Below are 24,007 nucleotides of genomic sequence, written 5' to 3' on the forward strand. Positions count from 1 at the left end.
GTGGCACATGGCAGAGTGTGGCGATGGAGACAGCAGCAATGGGAGGCCGTACAGGGACCCATGAGAGACTCTGGACCTGGCAGCAGCATGAGGAGGCGGTATATAGGGGCCTATGGCAGATTAGGGGCCTGGCAGCAGCAATGGAAGGCCCGTAATCTGCCAGCACCCTATGTCAAAAAATTCTACACACCAGCAGTGTGTGAGGAGACCTGAAAGTGGCACATGGCAGAGTGTGGCGATGGAGACAGCAGCAATGGGAGGCCGTACAGGGACCCATGAGAGACTCTGGACCTGGCAGCAGCATGAGGAGGCGGTATATAGGGGCCTATGGCAGATTAGGGGCCTGGCAGCAGCTATAGGAGGCCCGTAATCTGCCAGCACCCTATGTCAAAAAATTCTACACACCAGCAGTGTGAGGAGACCTGAAAGTGGCACATGGCAGAGTGTGGCGATGGAGACAGCAGCAATGGGAGGCCGTACAGGGACCCATGAGAGACTCTGGACCTGGCAGCAGCATGAGGAGGCGGTATATAGGGGCCTATGGCAGATTAGGGGCCTGGCAGCAGCTATGGGAGGCCCGTAATCTGCCAGCACCCTATGTCAAAAAATTCTACACACCAGCAGTGTGTGAGGAGACCTGAAAGTGGCACATGGCAGAGTGTGGCGATGGAGACAGCAGCAATGGGAGGCCGTACAGGGACCCATGAGAGACTCTGGACTTGGCAGCAGCATGAGGAGGCGGTATAGGGGCCCATGGCAGATTAGGGGCCTGGCAGCAGCAATGGAAGGCCCGTAATCTGCCAGCACCCTATGTCAAAAAATTCTACACACCAGCAGTGTGTGAGGAGACCTGAAAGTGGCACATGGCAGAGTGTGGCGATGGAGACAGCAGCAATGGGAGGCCGTACAGGGACCCATGAGAGACTCTGGACCTGGCAGCAGCATGAGGAGGCGGTATATAGGGGCCTATGGCAGATTAGGGGCCTGGCAGCAGCTATAGGAGGCCCGTAATCTGCCAGCACCCTATGTCAAAAAATTCTACACACCAGCAGTGTGAGGAGACCTGAAAGTGGCACATGGCAGAGTGTGGCGATGGAGACAGCAGCAATGGGAGGCCGTACAGGGAACCATGAGAGACTCTGGACCTGGCAGCAGCATGAGGAGGCGGTATATAGGGGCCTATGGCAGATTAGGGGCCTGGCAGCAGCTATAGGAGGCCCGTAATCTGCCAGCACCCTATGTCAAAAAATTCTACACACCAGCAGTGTGAGGAGACCTGAAAGTGGCACATGGCAGAGTGTGGCGATGGAGACAGCAGCAATGGGAGGCCGTACAGGGACCCATGAGAGACTCTGGACCTGGCAGCAGCATGAGGAGGCGGTATATAGGGGCCTATGGCAGATTAGGGGCCTGGCAGCAGCTATAGGAGGCCCGTAATCTGCCAGCACCCTATGTCAAAAAATTCTACACACCAGCAGTGTGAGGAGACCTGAAAGTGGCACATGGCAGAGTGTGGCGATGGAGACAGCAGCAATGGGAGGCCGTACAGGGACCCATGAGAGACTCTGGACCTGGCAGCAGCATGAGGAGGCGGTATATAGGGGCCTATGGCAGATTAGGGGCCTGGCAGCAGCTATGGGAGGCCCGTAATCTGCCAGCACCCTATGTCAAAAAATTCTACACACCAGCAGTGTGTGAGGAGACCTGAAAGTGGCACATGGCAGAGTGTGGCGATGGAGACAGCAGCAATGGGAGGCCGTACAGGGACCCATGAGAGACCCTGGACTTGGCAGCAGCATGAGGAGGCGGTATAGGGGCCCATGGCAGATTAGGGGCCTGGCAGCAGCAATGGAAGGCCCGTAATCTGCCAGCACCCTATGTCAAAAAATTCTACACACCAGCAGTGTGTGAGGAGACCTGAAAGTGGCACATGGCAGAGTGTGGCGATGGAGACAGCAGCAATGGGAGGCCGTACAGGGACCCATGAGAGACTCTGGACCTGGCAGCAGCATGAGGAGGCGGTATATAGGGGCCTATGGCAGATTAGGGGCCTGGCAGCAGCTATAGGAGGCCCGTAATCTGCCAGCACCCTATGTCAAAAAATTCTACACACCAGCAGTGTGAGGAGACCTGAAAGTGGCACATGGCAGAGTGTGGCGATGGAGACAGCAGCAATGGGAGGCCGTACAGGGAACCATGAGAGACTCTGGACCTGGCAGCAGCATGAGGAGGCGGTATATAGGGGCCTATGGCAGATTAGGGGCCTGGCAGCAGCTATAGGAGGCCCGTAATCTGCCAGCACCCTATGTCAAAAAATTCTACACACCAGCAGTGTGAGGAGACCTGAAAGTGGCACATGGCAGAGTGTGGCGATGGAGACAGCAGCAATGGGAGGCCGTACAGGGACCCATGAGAGACTCTGGACCTGGCAGCAGCATGAGGAGGCGGTATATAGGGGCCTATGGCAGATTAGGGGCCTGGCAGCAGCTATAGGAGGCCCGTAATCTGCCAGCACCCTATGTCAAAAAATTCTACACACCAGCAGTGTGAGGAGACCTGAAAGTGGCACATGGCAGAGTGTGGCGATGGAGACAGCAGCAATGGGAGGCCGTACAGGGAACCATGAGAGACTCTGGACCTGGCAGCAGCATGAGGAGGCGGTATATAGGGGCCTATGGCAGATTAGGGGCCTGGCAGCAGCTATAGGAGGCCCGTAATCTGCCAGCACCCTATGTCAAAAAATTCTACACACCAGCAGTGTGAGGAGACCTGAAAGTGGCACATGGCAGAGTGTGGCGATGGAGACAGCAGCAATGGGAGGCCGTACAGGGAACCATGAGAGACTCTGGACCTGGCAGCAGCATGAGGAGGCGGTATATAGGGGCCTATGGCAGATTAGGGGCCTGGCAGCAGCTATAGGAGGCCCGTAATCTGCCAGCACCCTATGTCAAAAAATTCTACACACCAGCAGTGTGAGGAGACCTGAAAGTGGCACATGGCAGAGTGTGGCGATGGAGACAGCAGCAATGGGAGGCCGTACAGGGACCCATGAGAGACTCTGGACCTGGCAGCAGCATGAGGAGGCGGTATATAGGGGCCTATGGCAGATTAGGGGGCTGGCAGCAGCTATGGGAGGCCCGTAATCTGCCAGCACCCTATGTCAAAAAATTCTACACACCAGCAGTGTGAGGAGACCTGAAAGTGGCACATGGCAGAGTGTGGCGATGGAGACAGCAGCAATGGGAGGCCGTACAGGGACCCATGAGAGACTCTGGACCTGGCAGCAGCATGAGGAGGCGGTATATAGGGGCCTATGGCAGATTAGGGGCCTGGCAGCAGCTATAGGAGGCCCGTAATCTGCCAGCACCCTATGTCAAAACATTCTACACACCAGCAGTGTGAGGAGACCTGAAAGTGGCACATGGCAGAGTGTGGCGATGGAGACAGCAGCAATGGGAGGCCGTACAGGGAACCATGAGAGACTCTGGACCTGGCAGCAGCATGAGGAGGCGGTATATAGGGGCCTATGGCAGATTAGGGGCCTGGCAGCAGCTATGGGAGGCCCGTAATCTGCCAGCACCCTATGTCAAAAAATTCTACACACCAGCAGTGTGTGAGGAGACCTGAAAGTGGCACATGGCAGAGTGTGGCGATGGAGACAGCAGCAATGGGAGGCCGTACAGGGACCCATGAGAGACCCTGGACTTGGCAGCAGCATGAGGAGGCGGTATAGGGGCCCATGGCAGATTAGGGGCCTGGCAGCAGCTATGGGAGGCCCGTAATCTGCCAGCACCCTATGTCAAAAAATTCTACACACCAGCAGTGTGTGAGGAGACCTGAAAGTGGCACATGGCAGAGTGAGGCGATGGAGACAGCAGCAATGGGAGGCCGTACAGGGACCCATGAGAGACCCTGGACTTGGCAGCATCATGAGGAGGCAGTATAGGGGCCCATGGCAGATTAGGGGCCTGGCAGCAGCAATGGGAGGCCCGTAATCTGCCAGCACCCTATGTCAAAAAATTCTACACACCAGCAGTGTGTGAGGAGACCTGAAAGTGGCACATGGCAGAGTGTGGCGATGGAGACAGCAGCAATGGGAGGCCGTACAGGGACCCATGAGAGACTCTGGACCTGGCAGCAGCATGAGGAGGCGGTATATAGGGGCCTATGGCAGATTAGGGGCCTGGCAGCAGCTATGGGAGGCCCGTAATCTGCCAGCACCCTATGTCAAAAAATTCTACACACCAGCAGTGTGTGAGGAGACCTGAAAGTGGCACATGGCAGAGTGTGGCGATGGAGACAGCAGCAATGGGAGGCCGTACAGGGACCCATGAGAGACTCTGGACTTGGCAGCAGCATGAGGAGGCGGTATAGGGGCCCATGGCAGATTAGGGGCCTGGCAGCAGCAATGGGAGGCCCGTAATCTGCCAGCACCCTATGTCAAAAAATTCTACACACCAGCAGTGTGTGAGGAGACCTGAAAGTGGCACATGGCAGAGTGTGGCGATGGAGACAGCAGCAATGGGAGGCCGTACAGGGACCCATGAGAGACTCTGGACCTGGCAGCAGCATGAGGAGGCGGTATATAGGGGCCTATGGCAGATTAGGGGCCTGGCAGCAGCTATAGGAGGCCCGTAATCTGCCAGCACCCTATGTCAAAAAATTCTACACACCAGCAGTGTGAGGAGACCTGAAAGTGGCACATGGCAGAGTGTGGCGATGGAGACAGCAGCAATGGGAGGCCGTACAGGGAACCATGAGAGACTCTGGACCTGGCAGCAGCATGAGGAGGCGGTATATAGGGGCCTATGGCAGATTAGGGGCCTGGCAGCAGCTATAGGAGGCCCGTAATCTGCCAGCACCCTATGTCAAAAAATTCTACACACCAGCAGTGTGAGGAGACCTGAAAGTGGCACATGGCAGAGTGTGGCGATGGAGACAGCAGCAATGGGAGGCCGTACAGGGACCCATGAGAGACTCTGGACCTGGCAGCAGCATGAGGAGGCGGTATATAGGGGCCTATGGCAGATTAGGGGGCTGGCAGCAGCTATGGGAGGCCCGTAATCTGCCAGCACCCTATGTCAAAAAATTCTACACACCAGCAGTGTGAGGAGACCTGAAAGTGGCACATGGCAGAGTGTGGCGATGGAGACAGCAGCAATGGGAGGCCGTACAGGGACCCATGAGAGACTCTGGACCTGGCAGCAGCATGAGGAGGCGGTATATAGGGGCCTATGGCAGATTAGGGGCCTGGCAGCAGCTATAGGAGGCCCGTAATCTGCCAGCACCCTATGTCAAAACATTCTACACACCAGCAGTGTGAGGAGACCTGAAAGTGGCACATGGCAGAGTGTGGCGATGGAGACAGCAGCAATGGGAGGCCGTACAGGGAACCATGAGAGACTCTGGACCTGGCAGCAGCATGAGGAGGCGGTATATAGGGGCCTATGGCAGATTAGGGGCCTGGCAGCAGCTATGGGAGGCCCGTAATCTGCCAGCACCCTATGTCAAAAAATTCTACACACCAGCAGTGTGTGAGGAGACCTGAAAGTGGCACATGGCAGAGTGTGGCGATGGAGACAGCAGCAATGGGAGGCCGTACAGGGACCCATGAGAGACCCTGGACTTGGCAGCAGCATGAGGAGGCGGTATAGGGGCCCATGGCAGATTAGGGGCCTGGCAGCAGCTATGGGAGGCCCGTAATCTGCCAGCACCCTATGTCAAAAAATTCTACACACCAGCAGTGTGTGAGGAGACCTGAAAGTGGCACATGGCAGAGTGAGGCGATGGAGACAGCAGCAATGGGAGGCCGTACAGGGACCCATGAGAGACCCTGGACTTGGCAGCATCATGAGGAGGCAGTATAGGGGCCCATGGCAGATTAGGGGCCTGGCAGCAGCAATGGGAGGCCCGTAATCTGCCAGCACCCTATGTCAAAAAATTCTACACACCAGCAGTGTGTGAGGAGACCTGAAAGTGGCACATGGCAGAGTGTGGCGATGGAGACAGCAGCAATGGGAGGCCGTACAGGGACCCATGAGAGACTCTGGACCTGGCAGCAGCATGAGGAGGCGGTATATAGGGGCCTATGGCAGATTAGGGGCCTGGCAGCAGCTATGGGAGGCCCGTAATCTGCCAGCACCCTATGTCAAAAAATTCTACACACCAGCAGTGTGTGAGGAGACCTGAAAGTGGCACATGGCAGAGTGTGGCGATGGAGACAGCAGCAATGGGAGGCCGTACAGGGACCCATGAGAGACTCTGGACTTGGCAGCAGCATGAGGAGGCGGTATAGGGGCCCATGGCAGATTAGGGGCCTGGCAGCAGCAATGGGAGGCCCGTAATCTGCCAGCACCCTATGTCAAAAAATTCTACACACCAGCAGTGTGTGAGGAGACCTGAAAGTGGCACATGGCAGAGTGTGGCGATGGAGACAGCAGCAATGGGAGGCCGTACAGGGACCCATGAGAGACTCTGGACCTGGCAGCAGCATGAGGAGGCGGTATATAGGGGCCTATGGCAGATTAGGGGCCTGGCAGCAGCTATAGGAGGCCCGTAATCTGCCAGCACCCTCTGTCAAAAAATTCTACACACCAGCAGTGTGAGGAGACCTGAAAGTGGCACATGGCAGAGTGTGGCGATGGAGACAGCAGCAATGGGAGGCCGTACAGGGACCCATGAGAGACTCTGGACCTGGCAGCAGCATGAGGAGGCGGTATATAGGGGCTTATGGCAGATTAGGGGCCTGGCAGCAGCTATGGGAGGCCCGTAATCTGCCAGCACCCTATGTCAAAAAATTCTACACACCAGCAGTGTGTGAGGAGACCTGAAAGTGGCACATGGCAGAGTGTGGCGATGGAGACAGCAGCAATGGGAGGCCGTACAGGGAACCATGAGAGACTCTGGACCTGGCAGCAGCATGAGGAGGCGGTATATAGGGGCCTATGGCAGATTAGGGGCCTGGCAGCAGCTATGGGAGGCCCGTAATCTGCCAGCACCCTATGTCAAAAAATTCTACACACCAGCAGTGTGAGGAGACCTGAAAGTGGCCCATGGCAGAGTGTGGCGATGGAGACAGCAGCAATGGGAGGCCGTACAGGGAACCATGAGAGACTCTGGACCTGGCAGCAGCATGAGGAGGCGGTATATAGGGGCCTATGGCAGATTAGGGGCCTGGCAGCAGCTATAGGAGGCCCGTAATCTGCCAGCACCCTATGTCAAAAAATTCTACACACCAGCAGTGTGAGGAGACCTGAAAGTGGCACATGGCAGAGTGTGGCGATGGAGACAGCAGCAATGGGAGGCCGTACAGGGAACCATGAGAGACTCTGGACCTGGCAGCAGCATGAGGAGGCGGTATATAGGGGCCTATGGCAGATTAGGGGCCTGGCAGCAGCTATAGGAGGCCCGTAATCTGCCAGCACCCTATGTCAAAAAATTCTACACACCAGCAGTGTGAGGAGACCTGAAAGTGGCACATGGCAGAGTGTGGCGATGGAGACAGCAGCAATGGGAGGCCGTACAGGGAACCATGAGAGACTCTGGACCTGGCAGCAGCATGAGGAGGCGGTATATAGGGGCCTATGGCAGATTAGGGGCCTGGCAGCAGCTATAGGAGGCCCGTAATCTGCCAGCACCCTATGTCAAAAAATTCTACACACCAGCAGTGTGAGGAGACCTGAAAGTGGCACATGGCAGAGTGTGGCGATGGAGACAGCAGCAATGGGAGGCCGTACAGGGACCCATGAGAGACTCTGGACCTGGCAGCAGCATGAGGAGGCGGTATATAGGGGCCTATGGCAGATTAGGGGGCTGGCAGCAGCTATGGGAGGCCCGTAATCTGCCAGCACCCTATGTCAAAAAATTCTACACACCAGCAGTGTGAGGAGACCTGAAAGTGGCACATGGCAGAGTGTGGCGATGGAGACAGCAGCAATGGGAGGCCGTACAGGGACCCATGAGAGACTCTGGACCTGGCAGCAGCATGAGGAGGCGGTATATAGGGGCCTATGGCAGATTAGGGGCCTGGCAGCAGCTATAGGAGGCCCGTAATCTGCCAGCACCCTATGTCAAAACATTCTACACACCAGCAGTGTGAGGAGACCTGAAAGTGGCACATGGCAGAGTGTGGCGATGGAGACAGCAGCAATGGGAGGCCGTACAGGGAACCATGAGAGACTCTGGACCTGGCAGCAGCATGAGGAGGCGGTATATAGGGGCCTATGGCAGATTAGGGGCCTGGCAGCAGCTATGGGAGGCCCGTAATCTGCCAGCACCCTATGTCAAAAAATTCTACACACCAGCAGTGTGTGAGGAGACCTGAAAGTGGCACATGGCAGAGTGTGGCGATGGAGACAGCAGCAATGGGAGGCCGTACAGGGACCCATGAGAGACCCTGGACTTGGCAGCAGCATGAGGAGGCGGTATAGGGGCCCATGGCAGATTAGGGGCCTGGCAGCAGCTATGGGAGGCCCGTAATCTGCCAGCACCCTATGTCAAAAAATTCTACACACCAGCAGTGTGTGAGGAGACCTGAAAGTGGCACATGGCAGAGTGAGGCGATGGAGACAGCAGCAATGGGAGGCCGTACAGGGACCCATGAGAGACCCTGGACTTGGCAGCATCATGAGGAGGCAGTATAGGGGCCCATGGCAGATTAGGGGCCTGGCAGCAGCAATGGGAGGCCCGTAATCTGCCAGCACCCTATGTCAAAAAATTCTACACACCAGCAGTGTGTGAGGAGACCTGAAAGTGGCACATGGCAGAGTGTGGCGATGGAGACAGCAGCAATGGGAGGCCGTACAGGGACCCATGAGAGACTCTGGACCTGGCAGCAGCATGAGGAGGCGGTATATAGGGGCCTATGGCAGATTAGGGGCCTGGCAGCAGCTATGGGAGGCCCGTAATCTGCCAGCACCCTATGTCAAAAAATTCTACACACCAGCAGTGTGTGAGGAGACCTGAAAGTGGCACATGGCAGAGTGTGGCGATGGAGACAGCAGCAATGGGAGGCCGTACAGGGACCCATGAGAGACTCTGGACTTGGCAGCAGCATGAGGAGGCGGTATAGGGGCCCATGGCAGATTAGGGGCCTGGCAGCAGCAATGGGAGGCCCGTAATCTGCCAGCACCCTATGTCAAAAAATTCTACACACCAGCAGTGTGTGAGGAGACCTGAAAGTGGCACATGGCAGAGTGTGGCGATGGAGACAGCAGCAATGGGAGGCCGTACAGGGACCCATGAGAGACTCTGGACCTGGCAGCAGCATGAGGAGGCGGTATATAGGGGCCTATGGCAGATTAGGGGCCTGGCAGCAGCTATAGGAGGCCCGTAATCTGCCAGCACCCTCTGTCAAAAAATTCTACACACCAGCAGTGTGAGGAGACCTGAAAGTGGCACATGGCAGAGTGTGGCGATGGAGACAGCAGCAATGGGAGGCCGTACAGGGACCCATGAGAGACTCTGGACCTGGCAGCAGCATGAGGAGGCGGTATATAGGGGCTTATGGCAGATTAGGGGCCTGGCAGCAGCTATGGGAGGCCCGTAATCTGCCAGCACCCTATGTCAAAAAATTCTACACACCAGCAGTGTGTGAGGAGACCTGAAAGTGGCACATGGCAGAGTGTGGCGATGGAGACAGCAGCAATGGGAGGCCGTACAGGGAACCATGAGAGACTCTGGACCTGGCAGCAGCATGAGGAGGCGGTATATAGGGGCCTATGGCAGATTAGGGGCCTGGCAGCAGCTATGGGAGGCCCGTAATCTGCCAGCACCCTATGTCAAAAAATTCTACACACCAGCAGTGTGAGGAGACCTGAAAGTGGCCCATGGCAGAGTGTGGCGATGGAGACAGCAGCAATGGGAGGCCGTACAGGGAACCATGAGAGACTCTGGACCTGGCAGCAGCATGAGGAGGCGGTATATAGGGGCCTATGGCAGATTAGGGGCCTGGCAGCAGCTATAGGAGGCCCGTAATCTGCCAGCACCCTATGTCAAAAAATTCTACACACCAGCAGTGTGAGGAGACCTGAAAGTGGCACATGGCAGAGTGTGGCGATGGAGACAGCAGCAATGGGAGGCCGTACAGGGACCCATGAGAGACTCTGGACCTGGCAGCAGCATGAGGAGGCGGTATATAGGGGCCTATGGCAGATTAGGGGCCTGGCAGCAGCTATGGGAGGCCCGTAATCTGCCAGCACCCTCTGTCAAAAAATTCTACACACCAGCAGTGTGTGAGGAGACCTCAAAGTGGCACATGGCAGAGTGTGGCGATGGAGACAGCAGCAATGGGAGGCCGTACAGGGACCCATGAGAGACCCTGGACTTGGCAGCAGCATGAGGAGGCGGTATAGGGGCCCATGGCAGATTAGGGGCCTGGCAGCAGCAATGGGAGGCCCGTAATCTGCCAGCACCCTATGTCAAAAAATTCTACACACCAGCAGTGTGTGAGGAGACCTGAAAGTGGCACATGGCAGAGTGTGGCGATGGAGACAGCAGCAATGGGAGGCCGTACAGGGACCCATGAGAGACTCTGGACCTGGCAGCAGCATGAGGAGGCGGTATATAGGGGCCTATGGCAGATTAGGGGCCTGGCAGCAGCTATGGGAGGCCCGTAATCTGCCAGCACCCTATGTCAAAAAATTCTACACACCAGCAGTGTGTGAGGAGACCTCAAAGTGGCACATGTTTGAGGCATGATTCATGGCGGATTTAGTCAGTTGTGTCAGGAACTGGTGGTTTGAAATCCAGACTAATCCAAGCCTTATTCATTTTCACAAACGTCAGTCTCTCCACACTTTGGGTGGACAGTCGTGTCCTCCGCGGAGTTACAATACCTCCTGCCGCACTAAACACGAGCTCCGATGCCACGCTACTGGCCGGGCATGACAGCCTTTCAAGGGCAAATTCAGCTAGTTGGGGCCAAAGGTCAAGTTTCGTTGACCAGTAGTCAAGGGGATTGTCTACCTCGGTTGGCAGGGTGCTGTCCAAGTAGGCCCAAGCCTGTTGTTTGAGCTCCTGCTCCAGGTCCACCTGATGCTGCTGCTGCTGCTGCTGCGGCTGGTTAGTAGTTTCCTCACTGCGCTGGTGAAGAAAGCTACTCATCATCGACTGCAGACTGAGGCAGCCGCTGCTGGTGGAGCTGCCACTGCTCCTACCACCCCACCCCTCCCCTGCTGCCATGGCAGCGGAACGCGAGCGCACAGGGCCCACAGTGTCTGAGGATGGACGTTGGCGCACAAAGGCAGAGACCAACTGACTACATAGGTGGTTTTTATAGTACGTTATTTTGGCCTCCCTCTCAGCAGGTGTGAAAAAGGCCACCATTTTTGAACGGTAGCGAGGGTCCAACAAGGTGGACAGCCAAAAGTCATCCCTCTGTCTGATGGTTATTATTCGTCTGTCGCTACGCAAGCAACCGAGCATGCTATGGGCCATTTGTGCCAAGGAATGCGAGGGACTCCCTGCCTCCATCTCCACAGCATACTGCCACGGTGCGTCTGGGTCCTCTGTCTCCTCCTCCTCCTCCTCTACCAGATGCTCCTGCTCCTCCACTCCTGTCCGCTGAGTGGAAAAACCACCCATTTCACTCAATAATTCCTGAGCACAAATGTCCTCCTCTACCTCCTCCTCTTCTTCCTGTCCTGCCCCCACAGGGGTCATGTGGCGTTGAGATCTGTGCGCCACGTCTACCGCACCCTGACCAGCCATTGTTAACAGCATTTGTTCAAGGACGTGCAACAGAGGAATGACGTCGTTCATCCCATAGTCCTGCCGACTCACGAATAGCGTGGCCTCCTCAAAGGGCCTGAGCAAGCGGCAGGTGTCACGCATGAGCTGCCAATGGCTGACATCGAAGTTACACAGGGGAGTACCTTTATCCGCTTGTAACATCAGGAAATCGGTGATGGCCTTTCGCTGCTCGTAAAGGCGGTCTAACATGTGTAGGGTTGAATTCCACCTTGTTGCAACGTCGCAGATCAGGCGATGATGTGGAATTCCGTTCTGCCGCTGCAGCTCAAGGAGGGTGTGCTTTGCGGTGTAGGAATGGCTGAAATGCATGCAAAGTTTACGTGACATTTTAAGGATGTCTTGCAGTGGGATGGTGGATTTTAGGAACCGCTTGACAACCAGATTGAACACGTGAGCCATGCATGGCGCATGGCACAACCTTCCTTGACGCAGAGCAGACACCATGTTCTTTCCGTTGTCGGTCAACATGGTTCCGATTTTCAGTTTGCGCGGAGACAGCCATCTGTCGATTTCTCTGTTCATTACACTCAGAAGTTCCTCCCCTGTGTGACTACGTTCGCCAAGGCATACCAGGTGCAGAACAGCGTGACACCGTTGCGCCCTGCACATGTGATATGCCGGTCGGGTAATGGGACTTGGCACGGGGGTGGCGGCTGAGGACACGGCGGAAGAAGAAGTGGTAGAGGCGGACATCTTTGCCGGACCAAGGACGTGCAAACGTGGAGGCAAAAGCGGCGTGACCTGTCCAAGTTGCTGGTGCGACTGTGACGGCACCACGTTCACCCAGTGGGCCGTAAATGACATGTACTGTCCCTGACCGTAGTTACAGCTCCACACGTCGGCGCTGCCGTGCACTTTGGCAGAGACCGACATGCTCAAAGACTGGCCCACCATGTCTTCTACATGTGAATGCAGGGCTGGCACTGCCTTTTTGGCGAAGAAATGACGGCTTGGCACTCTCCACCGCGGCGCGGCACAAGCCATCATTTCTCTGAAAGGTGCTGAGTCCACCACTTGGAAAGGGAGGGACTGCAGCACCAGCAACTTGGACAGGAGGACGTTCAGCTTTTGCACCGTCGGGTGCGTGCTCGCAAACTGTTGTCTCTTGGAAACGGATTCCAAGAAAGACTGCTGACGGAATCCGTGAAGAGGAGTAGCAGGAGAAGGAGCATCTGAACGAGCGGAAGATGCCAACGAGCGACAACTCCCCTCAGCAGAGGTGTTGGAGCCTTGACTGGCTGATGGAGGGCGATTGACGTCGGGTGACGGAGCAAGTAACGGAGCGGGTGATGGAGCGGGGGCTGGGGCGGGCAGAACCGCCGTATCTTTATCACGGTTTTCCCAGGCCACCAAATGGCGACGCTGCATATGCTGCCGCAACGCTGTAGTCCCAACATGGGCCCCCTGGCCACGCTTGACTTTCTGGCCACATAGTCGACATACGGCTACGTTTACTTCCTCGGGCGGCTTGACGAAAAATTGCCACACCGCCGAGTAGGAAACTTTGCCCCCGATACTCCTCACTGGCTGACTGCTGCTTCCTCCGTGCACACCGGCACCACTACTGGCCGTGGTGGTAGGCTGCAGTGGAGCTGGTGCTCTACTCCGTGGCCGTTTGGCTCCACTGACACTGCTTCCACTGACACTGCTGCGACCCTGCTGCTGTCTCCTGGGCAACCCACCGACTGTTTCGCTCACTGCCAAGCTGCCACCCTCTTCTCCTGATGATGCGGAAGAAATTGCCTGATGACGACGAGGCTGCCAAGTGCGATCAACCTCCTCATCATCAAGTAGGGTCTCCGCCTCACTACTAGCCCCCTCGGCTGCGTCTGGGTCAGGAGACAGACCTGTCTCTAGACCGGCTACCGGGCCACTCTCCTCGCCACTACTTCTTCGCCTGGCTGCTGAAAAGGCGGATGTCTCCCCCCGTTCCTGACCGCCCTCTGTTAGCTCTTCCTCACTGTACAGTGGGGCTGAGCCCACAGCATGCGATACTTCGCTTGGTGAGGGAACACCAAAGGACAGGGGCAGGTAGAGGACACGTGATTTCAGTGGGCTTGCTCCCGGGCCATGCCAACTAACGGTTGTGTCTGACGTACCCACCGACCGTTGGCTGTAGGTGTCAGAGGTGACCTGGGAAGAGGAAGACGACCGAGCCAACCAATCGATGACAGCAGGGTTGTCGGTGGAGACACGACCGCTGGATGACACCGGGAGCACTGGCCTCTGGCTGCGAATAGTGCTGCCTCGACCCCTTCCTCTGCTGCCACGTCTGCTCGCTCCTAAAACATTGCCTCCTCTGCCACTCCTCTGCATGTTGTCTGACATACTCTTTAATTAAACGATTATGTGTCCCTGAGTAACAATTCTGTGTCCCTGAGTAACAATTCTGTGTCTGTGCGAGTAACAATTCTGTGGCCCTAAGTAACAGTTCTGTGGCCCTCAGTAACAATTATGTGTCCCTGATTAACGTTTCTGTGGCCCCAAGTAACAGTTCTGTGGCCCTCAGTAACAATTCTGTGTCTGTGCGAGTAACAATTCTGTGTCTGTGCGAGTAACAATTCTGTGGCCCTCAGTAACAATTCTGTGTCCCTGATTAATGTTTCTGTGGCCCCAAGTAACAGTTCTGTGGCCCTCAGTAACAATTCTGTGTCTGTGCGAGTAACAATTCTGTGGCCCTAAGTAACAGTTCTGTGGCCCTCAGTAACAGTTCTGTGTCCCTGTGTAACAATTCTGTGTCTGTGCGAGTAACAATTCTGTGGCCCTAAGTAACAGTTCTGTGGCCCTCAGTAACAATTCTGTGTCCCTGATTAACGTTTCTGTGGCCCCAAGTAACAGTTCTGTGGCCCTCAGTAACAATTCTGTGTCTGTGCGAGTAACAATTCTGTGTCTGTGCGAGTAACAATTCTGTGGCCCTAACAGTTCTGTGGCCCTCAGTAACAATTCTGTGTCCCTGATTAACGTTTCTGTGGCCCCAAGTAACAGTTCTGTGGCCCTCAGTAACAATTCTGTGTCTGTGCGAGTAACAATTCTGTGTCTGTGCGAGTAACAATTCTGTGGCCCTAACAGTTCTGTGGCCCTCAGTAACAATTCTGTGTCCCTGATTAACGTTTCTGTGGCCCCAAGTAACAGTTCTGTGGCCCTCAGTAACAATTCTGTGTCTGTGCGAGTAACAATTCTGTGTCTGTGCGAGTAACAATTCTGTGGCCCTAAGTAACAGTTCTGTGGCCCTCAGTAACAATTCTGTGTCCCTGATTAACGTTTCTGTGGCCCCAAGTAACAGTTCTGTGGCCCTCAGTAACAATTCTGTGTCTGTGCGAGTAACAATTCTGTGTCTGTGCGAGTAACAATTCTGTGGCCCTAAGTAACAGTTCTGTGGCCCTCAGTAACAGTTCTGTGTCCCTGAGTAACAATTCTGTGTCTGTGCGAGTAACAATTCTGTGGCCCTAAGTAACAGTTCTGTGGCCCTCAGTAACAATTCTGTGTCCCTGATTAACGTTTCTGTGGCCCCAAGTAACAGTTCTGTGGCCCTCAGTAACAATTCTGTGTCTGTGCGAGTAACAATTCTGTGTCTGTGCGAGTAACAATTCTGTGGCCCTAAGTAACGGTTCTGTGGCCCTCAGTAACAGTTCTGTGTCCCTGTGTAACAATTCTGTGTCTGTGCGAGTAACAATTCTGTGGCCCTAAGTAACAGTTCTGTGGCCCTCAGTAACAATTCTGTGTCCCTGATTAACGTTTCTGTGGCCCCAAGTAACAGTTCTGTGGCCCTCAGTAACAATTCTGTGTCTGTGCGAGTAACAATTCTGTGGCCCTAAGTAACAGTTCTGTGGCCCTCAGTAACAATTCTGTGTCCCTGATTAACGTTTCTGTGGCCCCAAGTAACAGTTCTGTGGCCCTCAGTAACAATTCTGTGTCTGTGCGAGTAACAATTCTGTGTCTGTGCGAGTAACAATTCTGTGGCCCTAACTAACAGTTCTGTGGCCCATAAGTAACAGTTCTGTGTCCCTGAGTAACAATTCTGTGTCTGTGCGAGTAAGAATTCTGTGTCTGTGCGAGCAACAATTCTGTGGCCCTAAGTAACAGTTCTGTGGCCCTCAGTAACAGTTCTGTGTCCCTGAGTAACAATTCTGTGTCTGTGCGAGTAACAATTCTGTGTCTGTGCGAGTAACAATTCTGTGTCTGTGCGAGTAACAATTCTGTGTCTGTGCGAGTAACAATTCTGTGGCCCTAAGTAACGGTTCTGTGGCCCTCAGTAACAGTTCTGTGTCCCTGTGTAACAATTCTGTGTCTGTGCGAGTAACAATTCTGTGGCCCTAAGTAACAGTTCTGTGGCCCTCAGTAACAATTCTGTGTCTGTGCGAGTAACAATTCTGTGTCTGTGCGAGTAACAATTCTGTGGCCCTAAGTAACAGTTCTGTGGCCCTCAGTAACAATTCTGTGTCCCTGATTAACGTTTCTGTGGCCCCAAGTAACAGTTCTGTGGCCCTCAGTAACAATTCTGTGTCTGTGCGAGTAACAATTCTGTGTCTGTGCGAGTAACAATTCTGTGGCCCTAACAGTTCTGTGGCCCTCAGTAACAATTCTGTGTCCCTGATTAACGTTTCTGTGGCCCCAAGTAACAGTTCTGTGGCCCTCAGTAACAATTCTGTGTCTGTGCGAGTAACAATTCTGTGTCTGTGCGAGTAACAATTCTGTGGCCCTAACTAACAGTTCTGTGGCCCTAAGTAACAGTTCTGTGTCCCTGAGTAACAATTCTGTGTCTGTGCGAGTAAGAATTCTGTGTCTGTGCGAGCAACAATTCTGTGGCCCTAAGTAACAGTTCTGTGGCCCTCAGTAACAGTTCTGTGTCCCTGAGTAACAATTCTGTGTCTGTGCGAGTAACAATTCTGTGTCTGTGCGAGTAACAATTCTGTGTCTGTGCGAGTAACAATTCTGTGGCCCTAAGTAACGGTTCTGTGGCCCTCAGTAACAGTTCTGTGTCCCTGTGTAACAATTCTGTGTCTGTGCGAGTAACAATTCTGTGGCCCTAAGTAACAGTTCTGTGGCCCTCAGTAACAATTCTGTGTCCCTGATTAACGTTTCTGTGGCCCCAAGTAACAGTTCTGTGGCCCTCAGTAACAATTCTGTGTCTGTGCGAGTAACAATTCTGTGTCTGTGCGAGTAACAATTCTGTGGCCCTAACTAACAGTTCTGTGGCCCTCAGTAACAATTCTGTGTCTGTGCGAGTAACAATTCTGTGTCTGTGCGAGTAACAATTCTGTGTCTGTGCGAGTAACAATTCTGTGGCCCTAAGTAACGGTTCTGTGGCCCTCAGTAACAGTTCTGTGTCCCTGTGTAACAATTCTGTGTCTGTGCGAGTAACAATTCTGTGGCCCTAAGTAACAGTTCTGTGGCCCTCAGTAACAATTCTGTGTCTGTGCGAGTAACAATTCTGTGTCTGTGCGAGTAACAATTCTGTGGCCCTAAGTAACAGTTCTGTGGCCCTCAGTAACAATTCTGTGTCTGTCCCTGAGTAACAATTCTGTGGCCCTAACTAAAGTTTCTGTGGCCCTAAGTAACAATTCTCTGGCACTCAGTAACAATTCTGTCTGTCCCTGAGTAACAATTCTGTGGCCCTAATAACGTTTCTGTGGCCCTAAGTAACAATTCTCTGGCACTCAGTAACAATTCTGTCTGTCCCTGAGTAACAATTCTGTGGCCCTAATAACGTTTCTGTGGCCCTAAATAACAATTCTCTGGCACTCAGTAACAATTCTGTCTGTCCCTGAGTATGAATTCTGTGGCCCTAACTAGCGTTTCTTTGTCCCTAAGTAACGATTCTGTGGCCCTAATTAACAATTCTGTGTCCCTGAGTAATAGTTCTCTGTCCCTAAGTATTGTTTCTCTGTCCCCAAGTATCGTTTCTGTGGCCCTAACTCTGTCCCTGTCCCTAATACAGAGCGGTCTGCCTCTGTTCAATGACTGCAGGCAAATGAAGAATTCCAAAATGGCCGCTATTTATAGCTCGACCATTACACAGTGCTAGCTGGCTGGCTGCTGATTGGCTGATGCGATCACATGTCGTTGAGGAATGCATTATGGGTCAGCGCGCCTTGTCTGCGCGCCTTCCCAGACATCCCCGCTCCGTCGCCGCACATGTCAGCCGCCATTTTCGGAAAAATTTCGATTCGCGCGTCCGAATTAGGCTATTTTTCGGATTCGGCGCGAATCGAAATTTTTCCGATATTCGACTCGAATTCCACTTCGGCTACTTCGATTCGCTCATCTCTACACATAAAGATAGAAAATCGACTGTTCTCTTCTGGTTTCTAAAATTTGTTTAACCCTTCTTTAGATGTGTGTGTAGCAGACTCTTTTTATCAAGTCAGATTCCAAGAAAAACCAATGTTAGTTAACTTTGGAAATGATCTTCACAGGTTTTGTACAAAAACTTTGGAGATCATTTGGGTACAAAAACTGGAGATCATTTGGGTAAAAAACTGTGAAGATCATTAGGGTATAAAAACCTATGGAGTTTATTTTGCGAAGTAACAACTAAGGTTGTTCTCAGAATTTGAATGGATAAAAAGAAGCTGTTGCACACACAATGTAAAAAGGGAAACACATTAGAAACCAGATGAGATGTCTCCTAAGACTTTCTTCCATCATCTCTCTCTTCATTTTCTTCCTGCCAATACACCAGTATCTGGTATTGGATGTAAGGTCAGTGCATAGTACACTTAAAAAGAGAACTCAGTAAGCACTTTAGATGTGTTTCCAGTATTATCTAAAACCCAACATTAGAAAAATGTATTGCGCTAGATTATTCCATTACATACGAGCTCCCAGAGAGGTGTCAGATACACGTAGGGGGTTGCATCTATGTGCGCTGTAATCACCATTCATTTGTTCCTGTACTGACCTCACTGCCTTGGGGAAGCATTTACAATTGTATGGCAACTTTTATCTTTATGGCAGTGACTCAATAACTACTGCAATACTATCCTCTCATCCCTATGCCCTGCAACTATGTTTACAGTCTCTGAGCTTAACCTCCTTTTACACAAAAGACTGGATTGGGGAGTAAAAGACCAGACTTACCTTTACATCTTTGAATAAAATCTTCAGAAACGTCCTTGCAACTGCATAATGCGAAACCACCCTACCCTCATTCTCTTAAATTTATGTCTGCTACAATGTTTTTTAAGGTCTATCAAATTAGCGGTACAGGTTACTGTTCAGGCAGTTAAAACAATCCATGCTTCATTAGATAACATCAGGCATAGCAATAAAGACACAAGCAGCAAGCACAAATGGTGAACAATTACCTTGGTTAGATTGTTTAAAGCTAGGTATTGAGCAGACAGCTGAGACACCCTGTGCGCACAGGTTTTGCTGGCAGACTGTCCTTCCCTCAACTGCTGAGCTTTTTCTTTTAGTCTGGTGATCTGTGGCTCATGACAAGCTATTTCTTCCAGGATAGACTAGAGAGCACAAGCACATTTCAAAGAGAGCAGAAGACAATGGCATACAGACATTAGTAGAAGCTGGATGCAACATGTTAGACAATAGGCCATCTCTACCCACAATGCACATTTCAGAAAGCAAACTGAATCACATGTTGGTTTTTTATATCTCTTGGGAACTCCAGTGATGAAATACCTCTCACAAATGTTAAAAGCTACCCAAATAAACCAATGCCAAGCCAAATGGTGGTGTCACTGCTCCTGCTGAATTCTCCATAAAGTAAAATACACAAATAAAGGAGAAGCCCAACTACACCACCATCATGATGGCATTGTGGGTAACAAAGAGGGGATACATTGGAAAATTTCACAACTGGAGTTTGAAACAGCTAAAATCAGCCAGCAGGTGAGTCATGCTACAGGTACTAATCGGTTTTGGGTGAAACTGGCCTTTAAGCTGAGAACAGTATGTTAGATTATTGCCAGGTAAGCTTATGACTGAAAGAAATAATTTGGTGTAAATGTTGGTATAAATTCCTAAATGTTAGAGCATAGGGAGGCAATGGACACATGCAGGATGATCAGAAGTTACCTGCAGCTTCTGCTGTTCCTTTCTTTTAGAGGGCAGATCATGCAGGCGATTATTACTGTCTTGAACTATTCGATCAGTATTGCTGAGCCACTCCTGAACTGGCTGAGCACTTGATTCAAAGTCTCTCATTTGTACTTTTAGATTCTACAATAAATTCAAAAGAATTATACAGAATACAAATTGAATGTACATTAATGCACACTGAATCAATGAATTCTGGAAAACGAAAAGGTTAAAAAAAAAAGTGTAAAAAAAAAAATTGACATAGTCAGTGGAGTAATATCAGTATAGTTAAAGGACTATGTTGTAACAGTAAATAAACAGCATAAAAGGGATATAAGGTATTTGGGATAAATACTAATAAAATAATATTGTATGCTTGTATAGTATGCTATTCATTCCTGTGCAGTTTTATGTGCTTATATTTGCAGTAAAATGCATATAAACTGCAAGTCCAAAAGTAAATCCTATTAACCTTGCTTGCACTTTCATAATAGTATGAGACTCTGTTCCCACCATTGAATGGCAGTACACACTGAGAGGGGTTACTTAAAGTAGAACTATACTGCACTTGAGCACCACAAAGCAAAAATGCTATTTAATTAATTTTAAATATTCAAACCAAAAAAAGGATTAAAAATAGTCAATGTTGATTGAAAGAGTGAAGTTCCACTTTCAGAACACTTTCTGCCACCCTCTAACTGCCACTCTTTAATACAGAGAATGGGCATTCATTAACACTGCATAATGGAATACAATGCATTGGAGCCGTCAGAAAGATGACTGCTGATAGATCTGCCTGTCCTGTACAAATCATGTGTTACTGGGTCTGCTATTACTTAATCACTGCTTAAGGCAACATTTAGATGCATAACATTAAGCTGCCTTTTAATATGAAAACAAGATGTTTACTATCACTGAGACCTTTGCTTAATACTGTATGGGGTTTTAACTATAAACCTACCAAAAGACTTAGGTAACCAATATCAGGATGGCAATGAACACAAAAGTGTCATCTCATATGTGATCTTTTCAAGTCCTGTTCAGATTTTCCCAAACATGCCCATACTTTAAAAATATCATGCTTATTTTTCAACAAGCCTTACCTTTTTGTGATATGAATATCAGGACTGTCCTATCAAAATCCGGAAATAGCTAACCTAAGCAGAGCTATGTCATATGAGTATATGATAACAATCAGAATTTCAGTTTATTGTTTATTTACTAAACAACATAAAAGGATGGATTGTCTACTACTCACATAAGCAAGTATGGTGTTATCTTGCTGCCAGTTATAAAGTATGTACATATGAGTTTATATGAAATAGAAAATAAAAATCAACCTCTAAAGCAGATTCTTTCTGATGAAGAGATGAGATGAAGCTTTTCCAATCATTTTTTGCTGTATGGACCTTTTGTTGGATATTTTTAATTTTCTCTTCAGGCATAATACTGCACAAAAGTTCACCTCTAGATGTTACTATTTGTAGTTTTTGTTGACCACTTTCACTCTCTGAAAGGCACTCCTAAAAAAAAATTGTTCAGAAAGCTGAAGAACGCTGAATTCAATATAAAATAAGTACAAAGTAATCCTTAATATATGCTACAATCTCATAATACAACATATTATCTTACTTGAATTCTCTCCAGACTGGCTGATGCTTCAGTAATACTTTCATGAACATTGAAACACTTGGCAGTCATCACTTTTGCATTTACTAGCCACTGCTGAAAGTCCCGGAAGGCTGTGCGGAATCTCTGCTGTAAAGTTTGCTCCTTACTTTGGCAGGCCTTTGAGGCTTGCAAGCAAAGTCTTTATAGATAAAAAGACAAAAGAAATATATAACTGTAAGATAAACTAATATGTTGCTAACTTCTAATCCGATTCATTAAGCTAATATAGCATTTAGGGTATGCTAAAGTGGTTAACGTTAAATTTGATTACTTGAGAAGCCACCTTAGAATGCCTTGAGTGCTATCATATTTTGATGAATCCAAATAGAGTAGGCAATAGTTAAAACCCCAAACCAGTTTTTTTTTTTGTTTTAATGTCTGTTTCCATTGTATCCTTTATTTATTGTCTGGAGGCAAAACAGAAAGTGAGAAAGGATATTTCCAAAGCAACTCCTAAGACAGGTGTCAGTGCAACAAGTGTTTTCATTGGCATATTTTTCCTCTATTCTATGGACATACAGTCAGGTCCATAAATATTGGGACATGGACACAATTCCAACATTTTTGGCTCTATACACCACCACAATGGATTGGAAATGAAACAAACAAGATGTGCTTTAACTGCAGACTGTCAGCTTTAATTTGAGGGTATTTACATCCAAATCAGGCGAACGGTGTAGGAATTACAACAGTTTGCATATGTGCCTCCCACTTGTTAAGGGACCAAAAGTAATGGGACAATTGGCTTCTCAGCTGTTCCATGGCCAGGTGTGTGTTATTCCCTCATTATCCTAATTACAATGAGCAGATAAAAGGTCCAGAGTTCATTTCAAGTGTGCTATTTGCATTTGGAATCTGTTGCTGTCAACTCTCAAGATGAGATCCAAAGAGCTGTCACTATCAGTGAAGCAAGCCATCATTAGGCTGTCTTAAAAAGAAGGAACGCACCGGTGAGCTCAGCAACACCAAAGGACCCGGAAGACCACGGAAAACAACTGTGGTGGATGTCCGAAGAATTCTTTCCCTGGTGAAGAAAACACCCTTCACAACAGTTGGCCAGATCAAGAACACTCTCCAGGAGGTAGGTGTATGTGTGCCAAAGTCAACAATCAAGAGAAGACTGTATTTTTAACAGTGACAACTCAAATTTTTTAATTTTTTTCTAACTATAAGTCCTGGTAACAAAACAGAGATGGCAATTATCCCTTCCTAAGACACAGACAACATAAAACATGTGACAGAGGTTCTAACTCTTATAAACTTTGGTTAGGAAAAGCGAAACATCTTAAATTACGTAAGTAGCTTTTTTTCATAGCTCGTCTCAAAGTTTAGTCTCTGGTAGTTTCTTGTGGGTATTATGCACAATCTAGAAGAAATATACCTGTTATATTCTTTAATGAGAGCAGACACTTTGGAAGAATAGACACTTAAGTCTTTTGTAAATCTGCAGAGGTCATTAAGTTGAGTTTTCAAGTCTTCTGTTATATGTTCAGCTTCAGTGAGGGCGTTGAGAGCATCCTAAAAATAAATATAATACAAGCTGAAAACACACATGAAAACAACTTGCTTGGTTTTTTTATAAACTAGGTCTTATCTCATTTTTTATCTCCCTAGTATTTCCAGACCTATGATCCATATGCACAGGTGCCAAAAGGGAACAATTTTGTTCTCTTGTTTTGAATAGAATGCAGAACAGTCAGCCTTTTGTAGGCCTTTATTGTTGTCTGTGTCCTCATTGGGGAGATCCTTATTTCTTGTCTTGAAGACATAAACAGAAGTGGGAATTAATCTTTCCAAAGTGACAGGTGTTTCTATTAGAGATTTCCTCTGTACTTTTGTTCTGTTGATTACTGTATTAGGCGTCCCACACTTTCTGTCCTGGGAAAACAGTAGGAGTGAATCTCTTCAGTGGGAAGGACAGACAATAATAAACCTGAAAGAGGTCCCTATACTTTTCTATTTAAGCCAAAACTGGAGTTCTGTTTTTGCTTTCATCGTGTTACTGACTACAACACATGAATGCTTCCTGCAGCATCTGATATCTTTGACTCTGTTGACCCAATTCATATTAATGGTTCCTCAAATATTGCAACACATGAAGAGGATCTATTAGCTGGGAGGAATGTGGTCTCATAGGCACATTAGGAACTCCTATGTATCCTCTAATTCTCTATGAGCCCTTAGGCAAGCCACAGGTTTCAGGAAAGACAATTGCTTGAACATAGTCAGTGTTGATGGGGGAATACCTCCTGCAGTGCTATTGTCAGGGACCATCGAGACGCATGGGTCTACACATGCGTAGGCGTCTGTCAAGACGTGCAGGTAGCAGGGCACTAGGACCCAGGCGCACCCGTCGTCTTGACAGTACTAGGCAGGCACTGGGACCTAGGCGGCACCTGTCAGGTTGTAAGGCGGCTACTTAAGCCAGCCCTGCACAGATGCTTGTTGACGAATGGTCTTTTGTATCCTGTTGCCTGTGTAGTGAGTACTCTGATCTGGATTGTCTGACCTTGTTGCCTTCTCCTGTCCTGACCCCTTGGCTTGC

General features: G+C 50.2%; 1 protein-coding gene across 5 annotated transcripts in view; it reads right to left on the reverse strand.

Annotated features, from left to right (window-relative positions):
- SYNE1 (spectrin repeat containing nuclear envelope protein 1) overlaps nt 1–24,007 on the reverse strand; it is a 662,466-nt gene that overhangs the window by 238,717 nt on the left and 399,742 nt on the right. For all 5 annotated transcript variants that reach the window (XM_089694288.1, XM_089694287.1, XM_089694289.1 and 2 more), the window contains exons 55-59: nt 22,844–22,980; nt 21,424–21,601; nt 21,132–21,314; nt 19,789–19,932; nt 19,059–19,214 (exon numbers count right to left, since the gene is read on the reverse strand). In XM_089694288.1, coding sequence (XP_089550414.1) covers nt 19,059–19,214; nt 19,789–19,932; nt 21,132–21,314; nt 21,424–21,601; nt 22,844–22,980 — 798 coding nt within the window. The remainder of the gene's footprint in view (nt 1–19,058; nt 19,215–19,788; nt 19,933–21,131; nt 21,315–21,423; nt 21,602–22,843; nt 22,981–24,007) is intronic.

This window comes from Staurois parvus, unplaced genomic scaffold, assembly GCF_062004578.1.
Source record: "Staurois parvus isolate SC_StPar_1 unplaced genomic scaffold, SC_StPar_1.0 ptg000657l, whole genome shotgun sequence".
Lineage (NCBI taxonomy): Eukaryota > Metazoa > Chordata > Amphibia > Anura > Ranidae > Staurois > Staurois parvus.